Here is a 20,306-nt window from a genome sequence, read left to right as displayed (position 1 = left end):
GTTTGGGCACTCATTCTTCAGAATGAGTTCTCCGCATCTGGCAGTGCCCGGGCATATCTGACAGATATGGGGACTTCCGGAACCACTGATCGTTTGGGCCGGATTTGTCAGCCGCGGTTTGGTGCGGTTTTTCGCGTCCAGGCATTGACTGGGCAACCCACCCAGTTGTTTGTGATGGGTATATAAGGGGTCCGGTTGTAGATGCTCTTAGGCATATGTGCTAGGCAACTCTCTCACTTGTCTAAAAAAGAAAGGCAACTATCTCACGGTGCGATGCAACCAAGCAAGGTTCAAAGTACAAAACCATGAAAGGCATACATGCACGAGTCTTGAACTACTAGTTTCGATCGTTAGATAGGCCGGAGATGTTCGTATGGGTATGGGGAAACTGCTCTCGGAAAAAAAAACCAAAGAATCTTAACGATAAATGATCTGATCGCATGGTACTAAATAACAGCAGGCAGCAGAATAGGACTCTGCAGAAAAAGCGCAATACTTGGGGACAGTATTAGATCGAACCCTAGGCACCCAGGAGACCCACGAGAGGCGAGCACGCGACCGCACATCTGGTGTACGACGGCTCCGGCAAGGACCGCGGGCGGCTAGTACGGCTGGAACCACCGATCGCCGCCGCCAACTCCGGAGACTAGCCAGCCAGTGGGTGCCCTCTCGTTTGGATCGTCTACTGTGGTCTGTGGTATACTTTTCTTTCGATCTCCCGGTTTGAGAGCCGGTGTACGTATTTAACTCTTGTTTGATCTGATCATACAGTGAGTAAAGGAATCACACGAACTCCGGTACAGCCGGCGTCGACGACGACCACTTGTGTGGATTTTGCTTCCCTCCACTTCAGGGTAGACTATGAGCAAGTCAAACACCTTGCCATCAACGAGGTCGTCTGCTCTGAGGTCATCATGGTCGGCCAACACCTGTGGAGGATCGACTCTTACCCACGGGGACCGGTAGGGTACTCCAAGGATGACATGGAAAATTATGTTTCCATCTACCTTAGGCATATGAGCGATTTCGGAAGCGTACGCGCCACCTTCATCGCCTTTATAAAGGATAGAGATGACAAGCCATCAGAAACAGTATGAGTCAAGACTGGCCTTCACGAGTTCACAATCATGGGCGCCCCTGATTGCCTCGATGACTGGGGATGGAATCGGTTTGTGGCAAGAAAGGACCTCGGGGAAAAATATGTTACTGACGGGCACGTCACGTTCGTATGCACCATCATGGTCACGCGTGATACTACCCCTGTCACCGTGCCCCTGTCTGACATCAAGAACCATCTCGGCTGCTTACTGGATCAGGCGTATGGGACGGACGTGTCGTTTACCGTCGACGGCGAGATATTCCCCATGAACCGAGCCATTCTTGCAGCCCGCTCACCCATCTTCAAGGCAGAGCTTTTTGGGTCCATGGCCGAAGCTACAATGGCATCCATCACACTGCACGATATCACACCTTCAACATTCAAATATTTGCTTGGGTTCATATACACGGTTGAGTTTCCTATTAGTACAGAGGATAACACCTCCAATTCCAATGAGGTATTGTTTGACTTACTTGCCGCTGGGGATCGGTACGCACTAGACCCGCTAAAGTTATGGGATAATGTGTCAATGGATACCGTTACATATATTCAAGCTTGCGCTGACATGTACAATTGCCTCGAGTTGAAGGACAAGTGCGTTGACTTCATTGCAAAAGAGAAAAAAGCGAAGAAGCCTCTTATTTCAAAAACGATTTGAAGAGGCCCACGACTTCATCAGGCTAAGGCACAGATTTCATAGATTATTGTTGCTGAGTTTAGAATTTAATTAGAACTATAGTGCTGGAACATTATATACTGGACAATTTCACATTTGTGTTTTCTTTTGTCTTTTACATTGGTGCATTGGCACCCGGGATTCTGTTTGCGGTTTGACGGGAACTATGGTTTTCTTGCGTTTGGAAAGTATTTTACGCAATACAAGAATCATTGTGTTCCATTGAAAATGTGTACCAAGGGGGATTAATTTATTGTTTTTTCTGGTTGCTAAATTCCAATATAGATATGATTTCTAGTTCGTTAGATGATTTGTTACTAAGAAAGACTATGTTGTATTCTGGAGAAAAAAATGCTACTAATAAATAGTTATCCTAATAGATGAAAATGTACAATATATTTTGTAAATAATCGCTTACGCCATCAATGTAAGTTTTTTTGTCTAACGCTCACTGAATTGCATATTAGTTTGTATTAAGAAAATTTCTGAAGAAAGCCCTAAAAGTTCCACAATCCAATAGAAAACAAAGACTACTAATAGATGTTTTAAAAAAAGACTACTAATAAATGGAAAATACAAAGCTATTTAAAGCAATTTGTGACTAATTGTTCTTCCAAGACTTTTTACCGCAACTTCGTGACATGTACGGCTCCAACGAAAATAATATCCTTTCATCTCCAAAGAAACTGGAACATCCACATGCCCCAATATCTCGCGCAGGATACTTGCATACACCCAAACAGAACCACTTAAAATATTTGCATCACTTCCTTGAATTTAATCTAGGAACCGGACAAAACAAGCCTTCACAATCGCAGGGGTCTTAATCCGTGTGGAATCGCCTCTTCTCCTGCCATTTGCATGTAGCCCATGCACTGCTGTTCGCCTGTAGTCAATGCATTATGATTTCTATCATACATACAAAACTCGGAAAGTGTTGTGCAGAGTATACACGCCATGCACAAACAAAGCCTTTTCATTCTGGCATGCTGCCTTGTTCGATGCACCTCTGCCTTCAGATATTGTAAAAGCATTTCCAGCAGACCCCCTATCCTATAATCTTATAATAAAAAGAATATGCCTGATGCTAAAATTTAATTTTTTTAAGGGATTAAACTTTTCTTCATCTAGCAGATCTGGTAAACTTAATCCGTCAAACCTACTCGACCGAAACTTCTCTTCATCACCTTCTTCCTTCTTCCTTCATTATTTTTCTCTCTTTTGTGTGGCCAACAACGACTCTCGCCACTAGATCAAGATGTACATCAGCTAGCTAGGGCCTAGGGTAGATGATCCGCAAATGTAAATGGATAAAGGCACATCGAGCGCGATGTACACATGCGAAGATGGAATCGAGAAAGTAGGTGAATTCGTCCTCCACAGGCCATGGTTTGGACACTTGTTCTTTAGAATGAGTTCCTCGCATCTTCCTTCTCTTAGTGGCACGATGGTGTGGTCTGAAACTCAAAAAATCATTGGAATGGGCGTGGGCTACCATGTTTCTCTACATGTGATGTTTCTCCTAGATAGGATTTGTCAGTTCATGTCGCTGCTCTGCTGGTGGTCGGCGACGACGGGGAGGAGCGCCGCCGAGTCGTTGATGCTGGGAAGACGAAAAAGGTAAAAAGAATATTATCATAATCTTGCCGAGACATTGAGAGAGGGAGGTGTGGCAGAGGGGAGGCACCATGGGCAGCGGGATGAGCCGTGGGCGACCGTTGGTGAGGTGAGCAACGGCGGCAGTTGTCGTGGATGGCATGGTCGTCTCCCTACTTATCTTGAGAGGTTCCCTCTTGGACCAAATATAGTCTGAAGGGTGTTTTTGTAAAGGATATAAACTTGTAATTTGAAGGAGTTAGACGTTTAGGGATCTCCCTGTTAGGGTTAATTCCTTAAATGAAAAAAATCCATCTCAAATATAGCTTTTATGGCATCTGCCTAAGATGCTACAAGCTCCCAATTTTTCTCCCCGAGTGCCTCCTAATACGGACGCATGTCAAAGAGGGGCTTTCTCTTCATCTTGTTGCTAAATAGGCAAAGATTGACCTATGTGGAAAGACTAATTCATGTGGATCAGATCAGATCGATATGAGAACCCCCAACTCCATTGCATTGTCAGAAGACATGCTCCATATTAGAAGCGGTTTGACCTTCATGCTTCTCCCATGTTGTAATCCCCTCCTAAGTGCATGGTTAGTAGTACAGCCAGCTGATGGCTATATGATATTGCCATGTCATCTATAGCCAACCTTATAGCCGGCAAATACAATAGTAAGATATAAAGATGTGCTACTTCATTAATGCATGGCCCACCTTCCACTCTCACATACTGCCTAGGTGCACGTGCTACTGCTGGCTCTTATTCTGTAGCCGGCTCCTCTTCGCTCTCCTCTTCTCTCCCCACCATGTCAGCAGAAAAGTATTTTTTAACCTTTATAGCCTCCTTACATAAGCTTATTGTACTTGCTCCAAAATCCGGAAAGATTAACTTTTATTGTAGTGAGTGCGAATTGTTTTTTTCGTACGAACCAGAGACTCCCTAATAGTCTGAAGAGTGTTTTTGTAGAGGATGTAAACTTGTAATTTGAAGTAGTTAGATGTTTAGGGGATCTCCTGGTTAAGGTTAATTCCCTAAATGAAAAAATTCATCTCAAATATAGCTTTTATGGCATCTGCCAGAGATGCTACAAGCTCCCAATTTTTCTCGGCGAGTGCCTCCTAATAGTGAGGCATGTCAAGCAAAGAGGGGCTTTCTCTTCATCTTATTGCCCAATAGGCAAAGATTGACCTATATCGAAAGACTGATTCATGCGGATCAGATCGAATCGATATAAGAACCCCCTATTCCATTGCATTTGGAAATGCGTGCTCCATATTCGAAGCGGGTTGGCCTCCATGCTTCTCCCATGTTGTAATCCCTTCCTAAAATCCGGAAAGATTAACTTTATTGTAGTGAGGGCGAACTGTTTTTCGTACGAACCAGAGACTATCTTGTAAATCACACTCAATTAATAGCCGTGCCTAAAAGAGACTATTGTTTTTGCAGGGCATGTTGTCACGTGATATGGTCAAGACATGATGTGATATAAGTTATTGTATGAGATGATCATGTTTTGTAAAAGTTACCGGCAACTGGCAGGAGCCTTATGGTTGTCACTTTACTGTATGAAATGCAATCGCCATGTAATTGCTTTACTTTATCACTATGCGGTAGCGATAGTTGCAAAAGCAATAGTAGGCGATACGACAATGATGCTACGATAGAGATCAAGGTGTCAAGCCGGTGACGATGGAGATCATGACGGTGCTTTGGAGATGGAGGTCAAAGGCACAAGATGATGATGGCCATATCATGTCACATATTTTGATTGCATGTGATGTTTATCTTTTATGCATCTTATTTTGCTTAGTACGACGGTAGCATTATAAGATGATCCCTTACTAAATTTCAAGGTATAAGTATTCTCCCTGAGTATGCACCGTTGTGACAGTTCGTCGTGCCGAGACACCACGTGATGATCGGGTGTGATAAGCTCTATATTCACACACAACGGGTGTAAGACAGTTTTGCACATGCAGAATACTCAGGTTAAACTTGACGAGCCTAGTATATGCAGATATGGCCTCGAAAAACTGACCGAAAGGTTGAACGTGAATCATATGGTAGATATGATCAACATAGAGATGTTCACCATTGAAAACTACTCCATCTCACGTGATGATCGGACATGGTTTAGTTGATATGGATCACGTGATCATTTAGATGACTAGAGGGATGTCTATCTAAGTGGGAGTTCTTAAGTAATATCATTAATTGAACTTTAATTTATCATGAACTTAGTCCTGATAGTTTTTTACATATCTATGTTGTTGTAGATCAATGGCCCGTGCAACCGTTCCCTTGAATTTTAATGCGTTCCTAGAGAAAGCTAAGTTGAAAGATGATGGTAGCAACTACACAGACTGGGTCCGTAACTTGAGGATTATCCTCATTGCTGCACAGAAGAATTACGTTCTGGAAGCACCTCTAGGTGCAAGGCCTGCTGCAGGAGCAGCTCCGGACGTTATGAACGTCTGGCAAGCTAAATCTGATGACTACTCGATAGTTCAGTGTGCCATGCATTACGGCTTAGAATCGGGACTTCAAAGATGTTTTGAATGTGATGGAGCATATGAGATGTTCCAGGAGTTGAAATTAATATTTCAAGAAAATGCCTGAGTTGAGAGATATGAAGTCTCCAACACGTTCTAACTTTTCTACTGTGTATACTTTTCTTTCGATCTCGCGGTCTGAGAACCGGTGTACTTAACCCTTGTTGGATTTGATCGTATAGTGAGTAAAGGAATCACACGAACTCCGGTACTGCCGGCGTCGACGACCACCACTTGTGTGGATTCTGCTTCCCTCCACTTCAGGGTAGACTACGAGCAAGTCAAGCACCTTGGCACCGACGAGGTCGTCTGCTCTGAGGTCATCACGGTCCGCCAACACCTGTTGAGGATCGACTGTTACCCACGGGGACCGGTAGGGTACTCCAAGGAAGACATGGGAAATTATGTTTCCATCTATCCCAATCCCGAATCCACCACCACTGGGCAGGGCAGTTTGACGAGAACTATGGTTTTCTTGCGTTTGACAAGTATTTTACGTAATGTAAGAGTCATTGTGATCCTTTGAAAATGTGTATCGAGGGGGATTAATTTATTGTTTTTATGGTTGCTAAATTCCTACACAAGATATTATTTCTAGTTTGTAAGAAGATTTCTTACTAAGTAAGACTGTTGGATGCTGGAGAGAGAAAACGCTACTAATAAACAGTTATCCTAATAGATGAAAATGTAAAATATATTTTGTAAATAATCGCTTAGGCCATCAATGTAAGTTCTTTTCTCTAACGCTCACCGAGTTGCATATCAGTTTGTATTAAGAAAATTTCTGAAGAAAACCCTAAAAGTCCCACAATCCAATAGAAAACAAAGACTACTAATAGATGGAAAATACAAAGCTATTTATCCAGTGACACTTAAAATATTTGCATCACCTGAACCTAATCTAGGAACCGAACAAAACAAGCCTTCACAATCACACAGGTCTTAATCCTTGTGGCATCGCCTCTTGTCCTGCTATTTGCATGTAGCCCATGCATTGCTACTCGCATGTTGTCAATGCATTATGATTTCCGTCATACATACAAAACTCGGAGCTTAAATCTTTGAAGTAATAAAGGGCCCCTTTTCGAAAAAATACAAAACTCGGAAAGGGGGGCATGAGAAACCCTAGCCAAGGGTGTTCTATATACCCGTGGAAGAAAAAAAACGCGCCTCAGATATTGTAAAAGCATTTCCAGCATATCCCCTATCCTATATCGTATTATTATATTTCCATGTTCATAGTTAAGAGTTTATATTTCATACTATAGCTGTTATGATCCTGGAATATGCGATTCAGTGAAAAACGCGTATGCATGTGTAGAATGATAAATGGTAAAAAAATAGGTTCCTAGTCTTGCCTCTAAGACTGGCTCAAGTGTTGTTGGTGATCATGTTTTTTGAATCTTAAGATATCGTTAATTATAATGATAGTCCTAAAACAACATTGGAAGTATGACGTTAGAAGAACGATCATATTGAATCGACCCAAACTTGTTTATTATACTTTGAGATAACATCGTATGAAATCAACTGTTATAATACACAGTATTAGCATGTGTTTTTAGTTCAACGGAGACGGCCGCCCTACTCCGGATCTGGAGCGGCGTGGAGCGCGATGGGTGGGTGTGGGAGGGGCGACCGTGCCCCTCATTGCGGCGGCGGAAAGCGGACGAGCCGGTGGAAGATGCGGCAGAGCTCGAGCTCCCGCTGGTGTCCAGCCACGAGCGTTGGATGGTGATGTGGAGCGCGATCTCCTCATCGTCCGTCACGTCGCCGCTGTAGCGGGCGTCCTCCTTAACAAGGCCGTCCCAGTCCATGGGACTGGTCTCGTTGCCGGAGTGGTGGACGGACAAGGCCATGGCGAAAGGGGTGCGGAGAGATTGGAGCAAAAGTGGAGGAGATGGGAGGGGAGCGGAGAGGGCGAGAGGAGTGACGGTTTGACTAGGGTTCGTCTGAGCAGGAGGGAGTTTTGTGAGGACAATTGTGGGGGCAGTGTGGGCCATAGCGGCTGGTCCGACGTGGCGGCGGTGCCCGGGCGTGTCTGGGCCTCCCCATATCCGCCCCAGATATAGGTCATATGTGAAGAATGCCGGTCAGTTCATGTGTTTGGGCTGGATTTGCCAACCGCGTTTTTCTTGCGTCTGAGTCACTAGTGCGGAACCGGGCTATAGCACAGGTTCGTAAGGCCCTTTAGTGCCGGTTCTGTAACCGGCACTAAAGGTCCCCCCCCTTTAGTACCGGTTCTACACGAACCGCTGCTAAAGGGCCACCACGTGGCACAAGCCAGCGCCGGGGGCGGGGAGCCCTTTAGTTTGTGTTCATGATTTCTTTTTCCTTTAATTTTGTGTTTCTATTTAATTCTTTTTCGTTTGCTGGTATTTTATGATACTACATATTGTACACGTTATGCATATATATAAGGGTTAATTATCCTTTTGCCCTCAGTGGTGTCCATGTACTCAGTTTTGCCCTCAGATGTGAATTGTGCTCAGTTTTGCCCCTAGTCTGTGCGCACCGACTCGTTCCGTGAACTCTGCCGTCTCCGTCAGGTCAACCTTTTGACTCGGCCCTTACAGGTGGGACCAGGCGGCAGAGACGGCCAATTTTATTCAGACTGTTGCACGCGTGGCTTGTGGGACCCAGCAGAGAGCCTTTGCGGGTGTGCTATATAAGCGGGCGACAGCGGCGGTGACCACGGCGACAAAGAGCACGGCGGTGACCATGGCGAGAGAGAGGGAGAGCATGGCGGTGGGAAGCTAGCTGTGGAGGGCGCGGCGGTGGGAAGCTAGCTGTGGAGGGCGTGGCGGCATTGAGATCCCCTTCGGCTCCGAGCTCCATGTCTTACTCAAGCTCCCGTGCCACCTCGCGGATGCAGAGCCGGGCGCGTGTGGACATTCCTGTCTTCGTCTGTCCGCAGTGCCGGGCGGGCGTTGATCGGAGGGTTTCTCACACACCGAGGAACCAGAATCGTCCGTTCTACGTGTGTAGCGAGAATGGGGTGAGAATCAGGGCAATTGCACCATTTTCGTGGTCGGGATCTTTGAGCAATGGGTTGATCTGTTTGGTGTTCATGCAGGTGACATGCTTCTTTCTTTGGGTCGATGCTCTGGCCAAGACTCTGATGAATGAACTGCAAGAAGAGCATGAAGAATGGTTGCGCATGCTGCCACGAACGGCAGTGGCCGCAGCACGAGCTCTGGAAGAAGAGATGGAGGGCGAAGCACGCACTGACAGAGAGCTAGCTGTTGAGCTTAGGATGTTGAAGAAGAAGGTTAGGAAGCTTAAAGATCAAGCACTACCAATACCCATTTGCAAATACTTTTGGGCATTTGTAGGTATGGTAATCGCACTGGTTGTAATGTTGAAAATGTATGGAAAGGCATGAATTATGGAGGAATTTGTAATCTTGAAATTGTATGAGAAATTCACATAGTTTAAATGTTGGTCAAAGTTGTTTAAATGTTGGAAAAAAAGAGAAGAAGTGACCAACATTTAAATATGTTGAAAAAGGAGAAGAAATGAGGAATTCAGAAACATTTGATCAATGAAATGCAGCTCTCTGCTCTGCCTTTCTGTCAAAAAAAGGTTGCTCTTGGGCCAAATTCAGAGCGTAGAGCCAAGTGCAGGCTAGACTAATGGGCCAACTGCATCCAATTAGGCCCATTCGGGGGTTCTCTTGCGTGTTTTTCTGTTTTCTGTTCTGATTTAATTTAGGCAGTAATTCATAATGCTGAAACTTTTTATGGAAGCTAATTGAATTATTCCAGAGCCAAACAATTAAGGTTAGAATTTTTTTGGAGCTGTTAAATATTTAATAGCAATTTAATTAATCCAATTCAAATACACCGTGATTTAAATCAAAGACCAAAATGTCATGGAAAATGTGCCTCAGCTCTGGTAGAGGTTTACACCTGGTGCCAAAATAAATGAACATTTTTTAAGGGCATTACATTGAAAAATAATAATTTTTCTAAAAAAATGAAGGGTGAAAAATGCACAAAAAATTGGTGCGGCTGGGGACTCGAACCCAGGACTGCGTGGGTTTGTGGTGTTTAGGGCCGCGCTGGTAATCGCTAGGACAGATGGCAAGACTTTGACATGGGTAGGGAAGGAAGGTATACATAGTGAGACTGTGAAATTTGTCAAAAAAAATAGTGAGACCGTGAATGTTTGCACACGCGTGAGAGTGGTCCTTTGTTTTGCACTGAAATTTTGGAGGGTTGGAAGGTTGAAAACGTATGTTTGCACTGCCACATGATTTTGGTTAGAGTGGCACTTGGTTTAGGGTTAGAGTGGCACTTGGTTTAGGATTTAAAGGGAATAAATTTGCATGTTAGTTCATGACTTACTTTTTTTTGAATGAAACAGAGGGCTTCTCACCCCCTCCGATTTTCATTAATGAAAACCACAAGTTCTCGAACTTCATGACTTGGTTTAGGGAAGAAATGATATGTTTGGGCACGAACATTTTTGAACACACATAATAAACCCTAATAACTTAGATAAGATGCAACACACCGTACCATTACAATAATAAGTTCACGGACACATGACGAAACATGACACGACACGACACGACATAGAAAAGCAACAAAATAAAAAACGAACATGACGAGCTTGACTCCGGTCTTGAACATCTTCATCTTGACCTCCTTCTTCCACCTTGGCCACGCGCGCCCCTTCAACACCGTCTTCATCTTCACACCTCCTCCTCCTCGTCGTAGGGAAGGGAGTGCATCTGGCCTGGAGTGGGGAAGATGCTCTCGTAGTTGGTGTAGATGTTGTACACGGTGAAGAAGATGGCCTCGCAGCCGCACCAAAAGACTTGGCCGAGGAGCTCGCGCGCGTCAAACGGGTTGGTGAAGGTGACCGTGAGCAGTAGGAGGATGCCGCCGCGGTCACGAACCTCGTTGAGGGTGAACATCCTCGGCGAGCCCCGTGGGAGGTGGGCATAGCCGGCTTTGAGGAAGGCGCGTGTGAGTTCGACGGAACCCCTCCACCTTGAAATAGCCCACACACGGAGCTCCCTCTCCACGAGCACACCCGGTGGGTAGCGCAGCTCCGGCATGACAGGCGGACAGTTGAAGGTCGGCCCGTTGAACTGCATCTTCACTTGGTCTCGCTTGGGGAGGGCTCGGTCGCTTGGGTGTTTGAAGTTGGAGAGAATGGATCGGATCTCGCTTGTGGGTGGGAGAGGAAGAGAGGCACCCCATTTATAGGCCTGTGGGTGGGAGAGGAAGAGAGAAAGGATGAGAATGGTGCGTGTGTGAATCCGGACGCGTGTGTGTATCCGTTACGTTTTGCACTCTTAAATTTTTGCACGAAAACGATGCATGGGGCGCGTGCGTGCATCTAAATCACTGCATAGCTCTTTGACTGAGCGGTGCATCTGACTCGCTGCCCTGAACCACCTAGCTCGCCTAGCGCGCCTCGCTCGCCTCGCTAGCACGCATGCACGTCGCCGCCTCCCGCGCATGCAAACCCACGTCACCGCCTCCCATGCATGCAAGGCCTGGAAAGGCTGAGACTGGCTATTTACTGCGGTCTCAGGCCCAGACAACGAGACGGCCCAACGGTCCATCCAGCGCGCCCGGTATTTGTTTAAAAAAACAATCTCCCAGCCAATCAGATTGCATCTCGCGGATCGCCCCCCTCCTCCCCGCAGATTCCTTCTAGAAGGGTTAGATCAACGACCCTTGATCGCCGCTAGGGTTAGATGAACGGTCCTTGTTCAGCGCTAGGGTTAGCGGGGTTTGGGAGGGGTTTGGAGCAGTCAAAGCTATGTTTGACCAGATTTCAAATGAGCATAATAAATTAAATAAAAACCAGAAAAATAAAAAACCCGCGCACATAGTCTTCTTATGTCATATACTAACGATTTAAGTTGATAAACAAGGTTTACATACATTTAAACGATAAGTTCATGTGTATTGTGCGATATCTCGAGTATCTCAAACTCTCTTGTATGAAGTGAAGAGAAGTGTTTTGGGGAAATGAACATGAAAATTTCAAAAAACTCACCACAGCTTCATTTTGGAGTGACTAAGAAGGATCCAGGCTTAGTTTTCATTTTGATGTTTTACACTTGTTTAAATCTTGGTCAAAGTTAAGTTTGACCAGAATTCAAATGAGCAAAACAAATAAAAAAATCAAAAAATGGAAAAACCAGCGCACATAGTCTGTATATATAGAATATATGTGTAGGAAAGTTATTTGGCTGATTTAGACAAGGTCGAAAAAAACCTTGCTTAGAAATGAGGCCGTTTACCCTACCTTTGGACCCCTCTTTTTAGCACATTTTTCATGAAAATTTCAAAAACCTCACCACAGCTTCATTTTGGGTTGACTAAGAAGGATCAAGGCTTAGTTTTTCATTTTGATGTTTTAGACTTGTTTAAATCTTGGTCAAAGTTAGGTTTGACCAGAATTCAAATGAGCAAAACAAAATTCAAAAAAATCAAAAAAAGGAAAAACCATGTGCTCATTCAAACATCATCCAACAGATTTAAACATCATGTCAAACATAGTTCTAACATAGGTCCAACATCATCCAACAGAAATACAACATTATTCATAATGTTTCATAATTATTCATATATAGCGTTGGGGCTTCTGTCAGTTCCTTGTGCTTCTTGCCATACCTTTGGTCCGCGTGCACCTTGTGCTCATTGCTTCTTCTCTTCTCCTCTTGGTTGTCGGTACCTTGCGCGTCTTCTTCAAACCTATCATAGAGCTGTGCAAAACATAAAGGGTAATGAGATCATGTCAAGTGATAAATGTACAGTAGTATTTGACCCTTGCAAGATTTACATACCTAGAAGAACTCACAACAACAGAAGGTTGGTCACCATTTGGAGCCTCACTTGGATCATCGTTTGGAGCCTCACTTGGATCACCATGATCAGCATTTGGAGCCTCACTTGGATCACCATGATCACCATTTGGAGCCTCACATTGATCACCATGATCACTATTTGGAGCCTCACTTGAATCATTATTTGGAGGATATTTTGGATCACCGTCAAAATCATGCGGCTGTTGACCATCATCATTTGGAACCTCGTCAAAATCCTCATCTTATGCAACCGGCTGTTGACCATCATTTTCATCATCTGTTGAGGCAACCGGCTGGTGACCAACATTTTCATCGAAGCCTTCATCAAAACTCTCTCTGAATGTTGGATCTACTGTGTTATCACAATACTTACCGAAATGACCAGACCCACCACACCTTGTGCACTTACGCTTCCTCGCTCCAAGTCCAGCTCCTTCGCTGCGAGGCCTGATTCGACTCTTCCTTGGTCTACCTGCTGCTCTCTTGAGAACTGGAGCGCAAAGCTTGAATCCATGGTCCACCATGTCCCATTATTGTTTTCCCTCCATAGCAGGCAAGGCATAAGCATATGTGGCTTTGAACCTTGCAACAGAGTAGTAATCATGCACATACTGTTGTATGTTCCCTGCTGGACCTGGGAGAGAAGTAATGAAAAACAAGGCATGAATGCATGGCAACCCAGTTATCTGCCGTTGCCTACAACTGCAAGTTCTAGCTTCTAAATCCACTGGATATCTCCATTCCCTCTTCTCTTTATCCAAATATGAATCTATGTTGTGGTACCCGAGCAAAGAGTCATGTTCTCTGGAGTGGTGTGTTTCCAAGTATTCTTTCACTTTGGGATTCATGTATAACTGCCTTAAGTGGTAGTTGTGCTTCTTCACACTTCAATTCAAAGATGCTGGCCATAAATTGTCGGTATACACCTTTCCTTTGAATTTCTTCATGAAATTTGCAGCAAGGTGACGCATGCATTCTCTGTGCTCTACTCCGGGGAACACATTGTCCACGGCCACTTCTAAACCTTTGCAGGCATCTGTATGAATGACCAACCCATTGGGATGTGCAATAGCCCGGCGCAGATTATGCAAAAACCAAGTCCAGCTCTCCTCAGACTCTGTCTCCAGCACACCGTAGGCAACTGGAAATACAAAACTGTGTGCATCAACTGCACAAGCTGCTACTAACTGTCCTTTAAACCTCCCTGAGAGAACAGTGGCATCAATAGCCAAATAAGGCTTGCAGCCTGCCAAAAAATCCCGACGACAAGCCTCAAACCAGACAAAAACCCTCCTAAAGTATTCCTTGGTCTTTGTCACTCCCCTGAATGTGTACTCCACGGTGTGGTGATCAATATCTACAATACTACCTGGGCTTGTCCTCTCCACTTCACCTTTGAATGAATACAACAATTGAAAACTTTCCTGCCAGTTACCATAAATAGAATCCATAGAATGTTGTTTACCATTGAACAACCTCATGTATGGTAAATCTACCTTGAACTTATCTTTGATGTTCTTCTGCAATTCCTTTGGACCCACTTGCTGGTTTTCTTTCACCCACTTCTTTACTTCTTCTTCCACCCATCTTGACTTGGCTCTACTGATTGTATCCTTCCTAAGGGTTGATTCCTGGCATGTGTGCTTAAAAGGGTTCACTTTGACCTGAACATTAGTGCTATTTCGCATTTTAGATGCGAGCAGCCTCCATGGACAACCCTCAGTCGGACAGTGCACTCTGGAACGTACTTGATCGGTCTTGTCAACTTTGAAAGTACGTTCTACCTTGATGCAGCATGTCACAAGTGCATTTCTACACTCATTCATGGATGCAAAAACTGTACCTTCTTCCATATGAGGGTTCAAAGGGCCCCATTCAACAGATGCAAGGTCTTCGTCCTCACCCACCGCGTCATCATCCACACGGACTGCATTGTGAGCGTCATCTTGGTTTTCAGCCCGAGGTGCCCGTCGTAAATTCCGAATAACATCATAATATAGATTCTCTTCATCAACCCCAAAATTGTAGTCATCAGGCTCCACTTCAAGGGGGACCCTACTGCTGTTGCCCACACTTGTCGAGCAACCATGTCGCCGTGCACCAACTGAACTGTTCTGGCTAGAGATGCCACTACGACAACTTGGTTCTCCCCGAGATGTTGCACCCGTCATCCTAGGTCCAAATGCCTGCTCAAGCACATCAACTTGCAGCCTCACATGAAAATTATCTTTCTCTTTATGCCTAACAAACATGGTAGCTAGCTCTTCATCATTACTAACTATCACCCATTTCTTTTCCCCATCATAGTATTTGTATACCACTTCATCAAGCAAACCCCAAGGATATTGGCTACAAATTACCTCCCCAAATTGTCTGAAACTCCAATTACTAGCCATTGGCAACCGATAATCAAAACCTCCTTGGTATTTCTTCTTATCCTTTGCATCGAACATGTACCGGTCCCTTCTAATGTGCACCAAGAAAGAAAACCGCAACTCCATCCTAACCGGCGAAAAACAGAGATGCAATCAGCACACTAATTGGGCAAACCTACTCGAATCGAGTGTTCAAATGCACAACTAAGCTCAATCTAAACAGGAGGCGAGACTTACCCCTCCGGAACCCAGTCGTGGACGCGGCGGATCTCCGGCTCGATGCCTGCCTCAGCAAATACTCTGGGGTCGCCACTGCTCGCCATTTCGCCCTAGGGTTCTTCCTCCTAGTTCAAATAGCTCCAGCAGCCCCCACCTTTGAGCGCTCTGGTCGGCCACACAGAAGGAGGCCGCGCCACGGGTCGAGCAGGTGGCGGGCGCCCCACCGTGTCGTCGCAGGAAGGTGGCGGGCGTCGCAGGTAGCCGTGGAGCGTAGGCGCAGGACGGTAGCGGCGGAGCAGGCCGTGCAGCTGGTGGCGGGGCAAGCGCTGGCCGCGGCGCAGGACAGCCGGCCGGCGGATGGGCAGAGTGAGCTAGAATCCTATGAATGATTTGGGGATTTAGTTGCACGGGCCTACATGTCAGCTCCGGACCCACGTCCACGAGGTCCCACGTGTAAGCTCTGGACCCACAACCACTAACGCGGCGGACGGAATGGACTCAAATATGGCCGTTTGGCCTGGTCATAGTTGATGTGCATGGACTAGGGGCAAAACTGAGCACAATTCGCATCTGAGGGAAAACTGAGCACATGGACACCACTGAGGGCAAAAGGATAATTAACCCTATATATAAATAGAATTTCTCATAGAACTGATCATATATATATATATATAAACACTATTCTGATCACGGGATCAGAATAATATTCTGATCACAACCTGAACTGCCTGAGTAACGCGTCTGAACTTCCCTCTGTACGAACCCGACCTACGGGCTATCTTCGCAGCCGTGGCTTCCCCCGCGAATTATTCTTGTTTGTCGTGTTCTATATGCTGTTACTGTAATCTAAAAACTTTTTTAGCAACTAAATACCGGTTTTAAATAGGAATCTCGCTTGTTGGCTGATTTTGCCCTCGGGTCGTGATGAAATTGCGTTTTTTGAAATTTTACTGCCTGAGTTGTTCGACCTGAACTTCTCCCAGTGCTAGGTTGAACTTCCGCCAACATTGCCCAAATGGGGCTTGCGGTATACTGTTGGAAAGCTATGGACACCAGTATCATTACCCAAGTTAAATTTTTGGCAAAATGTAAGCGGTTTAAGAGCAGTTTTGAAAACCGTTTTTTTTCATACAAAAAACGAGAAACGTATTTTTGATCGCATTTCTAAGCCGTTTATCGGAATGAGGCAAATAATATGGCGTTTGAAAGCTGCTGCAAAACCGCTCCTTCCACATGTTGAAAGTTTTCTCTAATTCCCTACGGTTAAAGAGTAATTTGGAAAATTGTAAAATTTCGTAAACGGAACAGCCGAGTTCGTATTTTCGATGTCATTTCTAAACGGCTCATCCAATTGAGGCAAACGATATGGCGTTGGAAATCATATAAAATGCGCTACTTTTTCATGTTTAAAGTTTTTTTAAAATTTTGAATGGTTTAAAAGTAATTTAGAAAACGGTCCAAGTTGCACCAAGTTCGTATTTTTGAGCTAATTTTTTAACCGTACTTCCAAATGTAGCAAATGATATGGCATTGTAAAGCTTGAGGAAATGCGAAACTTTTTGGTATATATTGTGTCTCCTAATTCATTACTGTTTTAAGTCAATTTTGAAAATGGCTAAAAACGTATTTTCATTGTAATTTCTACAAACTTTATCGGAATGGGGCAAATAATACTCACGACGGAGGACTTTCCCGTGCTTTTTTTTGCCCGTAGCTCTCCATCCACTCACCGAAACGTATTCACTCTGTTTTATTGTAATTTCTAAAAACGTATTCACTCTGTTTTTCACGTGCTTTTTTTGCCCGTAGCTCTCCATCCACTCACCAAAACACACACCAGAATTGAGCAACTAATATACCGGTGGAAAGCTGATATAAACACGCAACTTTCCCGTGTTGATCATTTTTTCATACTCGCGACGATTTTAAAAAAAATTCATCTGAAATTCATTCACTATATTAGTCGAACTTCCTGCTGTTTTCACGTTGAACTTCTGTGACGTATTTTCGTTTGTAATTTTCTCATCCATTCATCCGTGTTACACAAATGGTATTCCTTTGGTACAAACCTCTCTCACAATAATTTTTTAAACTTTCTCCTACAGAGAACTTGAACTTATAACAACAAAACTTTTACACTTTGCTTTTTTATTCTTTTTTAATACAAAATGCACACCGTGTAGTACGTCTCGGTTACATGAAAATATCTGAGTTTTTTTATGAATTTTTAATCTGATTTAATTAATCCCTTTTTATGAATCTTGAAGCGCTCTATTTTTTAAAAGTTGAACTTCTTGTAATTTTATTTTTGAACTTCCTGTTTCCATTCTTTAATAACGAGGAAAATCTGAGTTTTCTATAATCCTCGAACTTCTCCATCTTTTTAATATGGACTTCCTGGTTTTATTTCTTAATATTTTTTTATGGAATTTCGAAGCGCTCTATTTTTAAAAGTTGAACTTCTTGTTATTTTATTTTTGAACTTCTTGTTTCCATTCTTTAATAACGAGGAAAATCTGAGTTTTCTATAATCATTGAACTTCTCCATGTTTTTAATATGGACTTCTTGGTTTTATTTCTCAATCTTTTTTTTTCAATTTGAACTTCATGGTTGATTCTTCAATACAAAGGGACATTTGAGTATTTTAATAACGATAAAATCTTAGTTTCTAAATAAACATGGAACCACTTCGTTACTTTCGTTTGAACTTCTAGTTTTTTTAGAATTGGGGAAAATCTATTTTTAAACTTTTTTAGTTGTTCCTTTTATTAATTTGAACTTCTTCATTTTAAACTTTAGTAACGCGAAAAATCTGAGTTTTTCATAATCTTTGGACTTCTATTTTATTTTAATTTGAACTTCTTAGTCTTAATCTTAGAAAAATCATGTTTTTAAATAAGCATCAAACATTTTTTTCTAAATTAAACTTCATACTTTTATTTTTCCAAGAAACGGAAAGAATTTGAGTTTATCTATATCGATTGAACTTCTCCTTTTTTTTAATTTGAACTTCTTCATTTTATTTTTTAGTAGCAAGGAAAATCTGAGTTTTGTCATAAATATGAAACTTCTCTATTTTTGTAATTTGGACTTCTTGATTTATTTATTTCAGTAAAGATAATATCATAGTTTTGTAATAAATATTGAATTGTCCATTATTTCAATTTGAACTTCTAGAGTTTTTTTAAGAAATAATGAAGGCCCTTTTTATGATTTTTGAACTTCTGTATTTTTAAATTTTGAACTTCTTGGTTTTATTTATGGAAACGAAAAAACTAAAATATTTCAAACTACTCTATTAGTTTAACTCGAACTTCTTAGTTCTTTCACAAAATGCATAAACTGCATTCCCCCTTTCATTAATCTTTATTTTTGCGTTCGATAACAAAGAGAACATTATTTTTCTTGTTAGTGTTTTGAAGTGATTTTTCTAGACTTAAATTTTGTTTTGTGCTCTTTTCAAATTTGTTTGTCACTTGAAGTTCTAAAAAATCGCAACTCTCCGATGTTTTACCTTGCATGTTTATTTTTTATTTGAACTTGCTGAGATAACACACTCGACCTTCTCGAAAACAACATTTTGACATTCACAAAAAATAAATTAAAGCCAAAATTTTGACCTACAAAGCATGTACAATTTTCACCACGTTTTCATGAATAGTCAAAGCTACATCATCGGATCCGGGTTACAGAGCAAATGCTTTATGAAAAGAAAATAAGAATACAAAATAACAAGGGAGATCTAGCTGAAGGAATCAGTGTTGAGGTGGAGCGAGGGAACTAGATGCAACCAAGAAACAAGTGAATTATTGAATGGTGATGAAGACCATCTCAATAAAAAATCAGTAGTGGCAGCAACAACCACTGAATAATCCATCAACTCCCCGTAAAGTTGTTGTAGGTTGTGTACATGTACATATTTAATTTTCTTTACACATGACGGTAGCATTGCGACTATCATATTTGTAGGCAACATGGTTTGAGGCTAAGGGAGGCCATCTCAATAATACACATGATTTGAGATGGCATACCCATGATTTGCACCCCATAAACAACACAAAGATCACACACCCCATTGCTGAACTCTGACATTCTTTCTGCACCTTATGTGACCTTCTCCCTACCTCTGTGGTGACCTTCTTCGTCCACAAAGGAACAAAAGAAATCAAGTTCTTTCACCTAATGAACAAAATTTTCTTCAATCAATAACTAAAAATGGGGTAACAAAAAATCTGCACAATCATTTTTACAAATATTGCCAAAGGTTGGAGGCAGCTTGTAGACTGCAATAGGGATGAGAAGCCCATCGTCTAACTTCTTTTTAGGCATCAGTAAAATGTCAGAGCAAAATAACAGACAGTATGCAATCAAAATTATCTTATCGAAGAAGAAAGATATGGGCCTCATCTGGTTGCTGCAACAATGGGATTCACAGGGGGGGCGAGGTGTTGAACGTCTTGTTGCTGCATCGTTGAACGGCCGGAGGTGGTGGCGGCGCATGGACTGAGTCCTGCGGTGCTCGATGCAGTGGTGGCAAGATGCAGGGGCGACGCTCGATGGGACACAGCCAGGAGGAGGACGGCGCATGGACGGAATGGATCGTCCATGGGGGAGGAGGCTCACTGGCCGTGGGGGAGTATGCATGTTGGTCGTGTGGAAGAAGATTCACCGGCATGCGAGAGGAGGCGCGCCGTCCATGCTAAAGGAACACCGGCGATGGGGGAGGAGGTGCGCCGCTATTGAGGGAGGAGGCCCGCCGGCCGGGAGGGAGGGAGGGAGAAGGTTGGTCGGCCAAGAGGGGGGTGGGTGGGGGGCTGGGAAGGTGGGCCAGTGCCCTAGGGGAGGAGGCACGCGGCGGCGAGATCCAGGGAGGGTGGCGGTGGCGGCGAGATGCAGGGCGGCGACGCGTTATAGAGTGAAGGCGCGGGGGCGGCGAGAAGCAGGAGGCG

At 43.6% G+C, this 20,306-nt stretch overlaps 1 protein-coding gene across 1 annotated transcript; it reads left to right on the top strand.

The window, feature by feature from the left end:
* Positions 1-1,127: 1,127 nt before the first annotated feature.
* Positions 1,128-1,757, top strand: LOC109752857 (BTB/POZ and MATH domain-containing protein 1-like). The gene has a single exon (XM_020311772.1). It carries the CDS (start codon positions 1,128-1,130, stop codon positions 1,755-1,757), a length of 630 nt encoding a protein of 209 aa, XP_020167361.1.
* The last annotated feature ends 18,549 nt before the right edge of the window (positions 1,758-20,306 follow it).

The sequence above is a fragment of the Aegilops tauschii genome, chromosome 1, assembly GCF_002575655.3.
Source record: "Aegilops tauschii subsp. strangulata cultivar AL8/78 chromosome 1, Aet v6.0, whole genome shotgun sequence".
Lineage (NCBI taxonomy): Eukaryota > Viridiplantae > Streptophyta > Magnoliopsida > Poales > Poaceae > Aegilops > Aegilops tauschii.
Note: the sequence above shows the minus strand (reverse complement) of the source record. Positions and strands in the feature narration are given on the sequence as shown.

What these genes read in the sequence shown, in the direction of transcription:
- LOC109752857 (XM_020311772.1), top strand. Translation starts at nt 1,128, where the DNA reads ATGGGCGCCCCTGATTGCCTCGATGACTGGGGATGGAATCGGTTTGTG.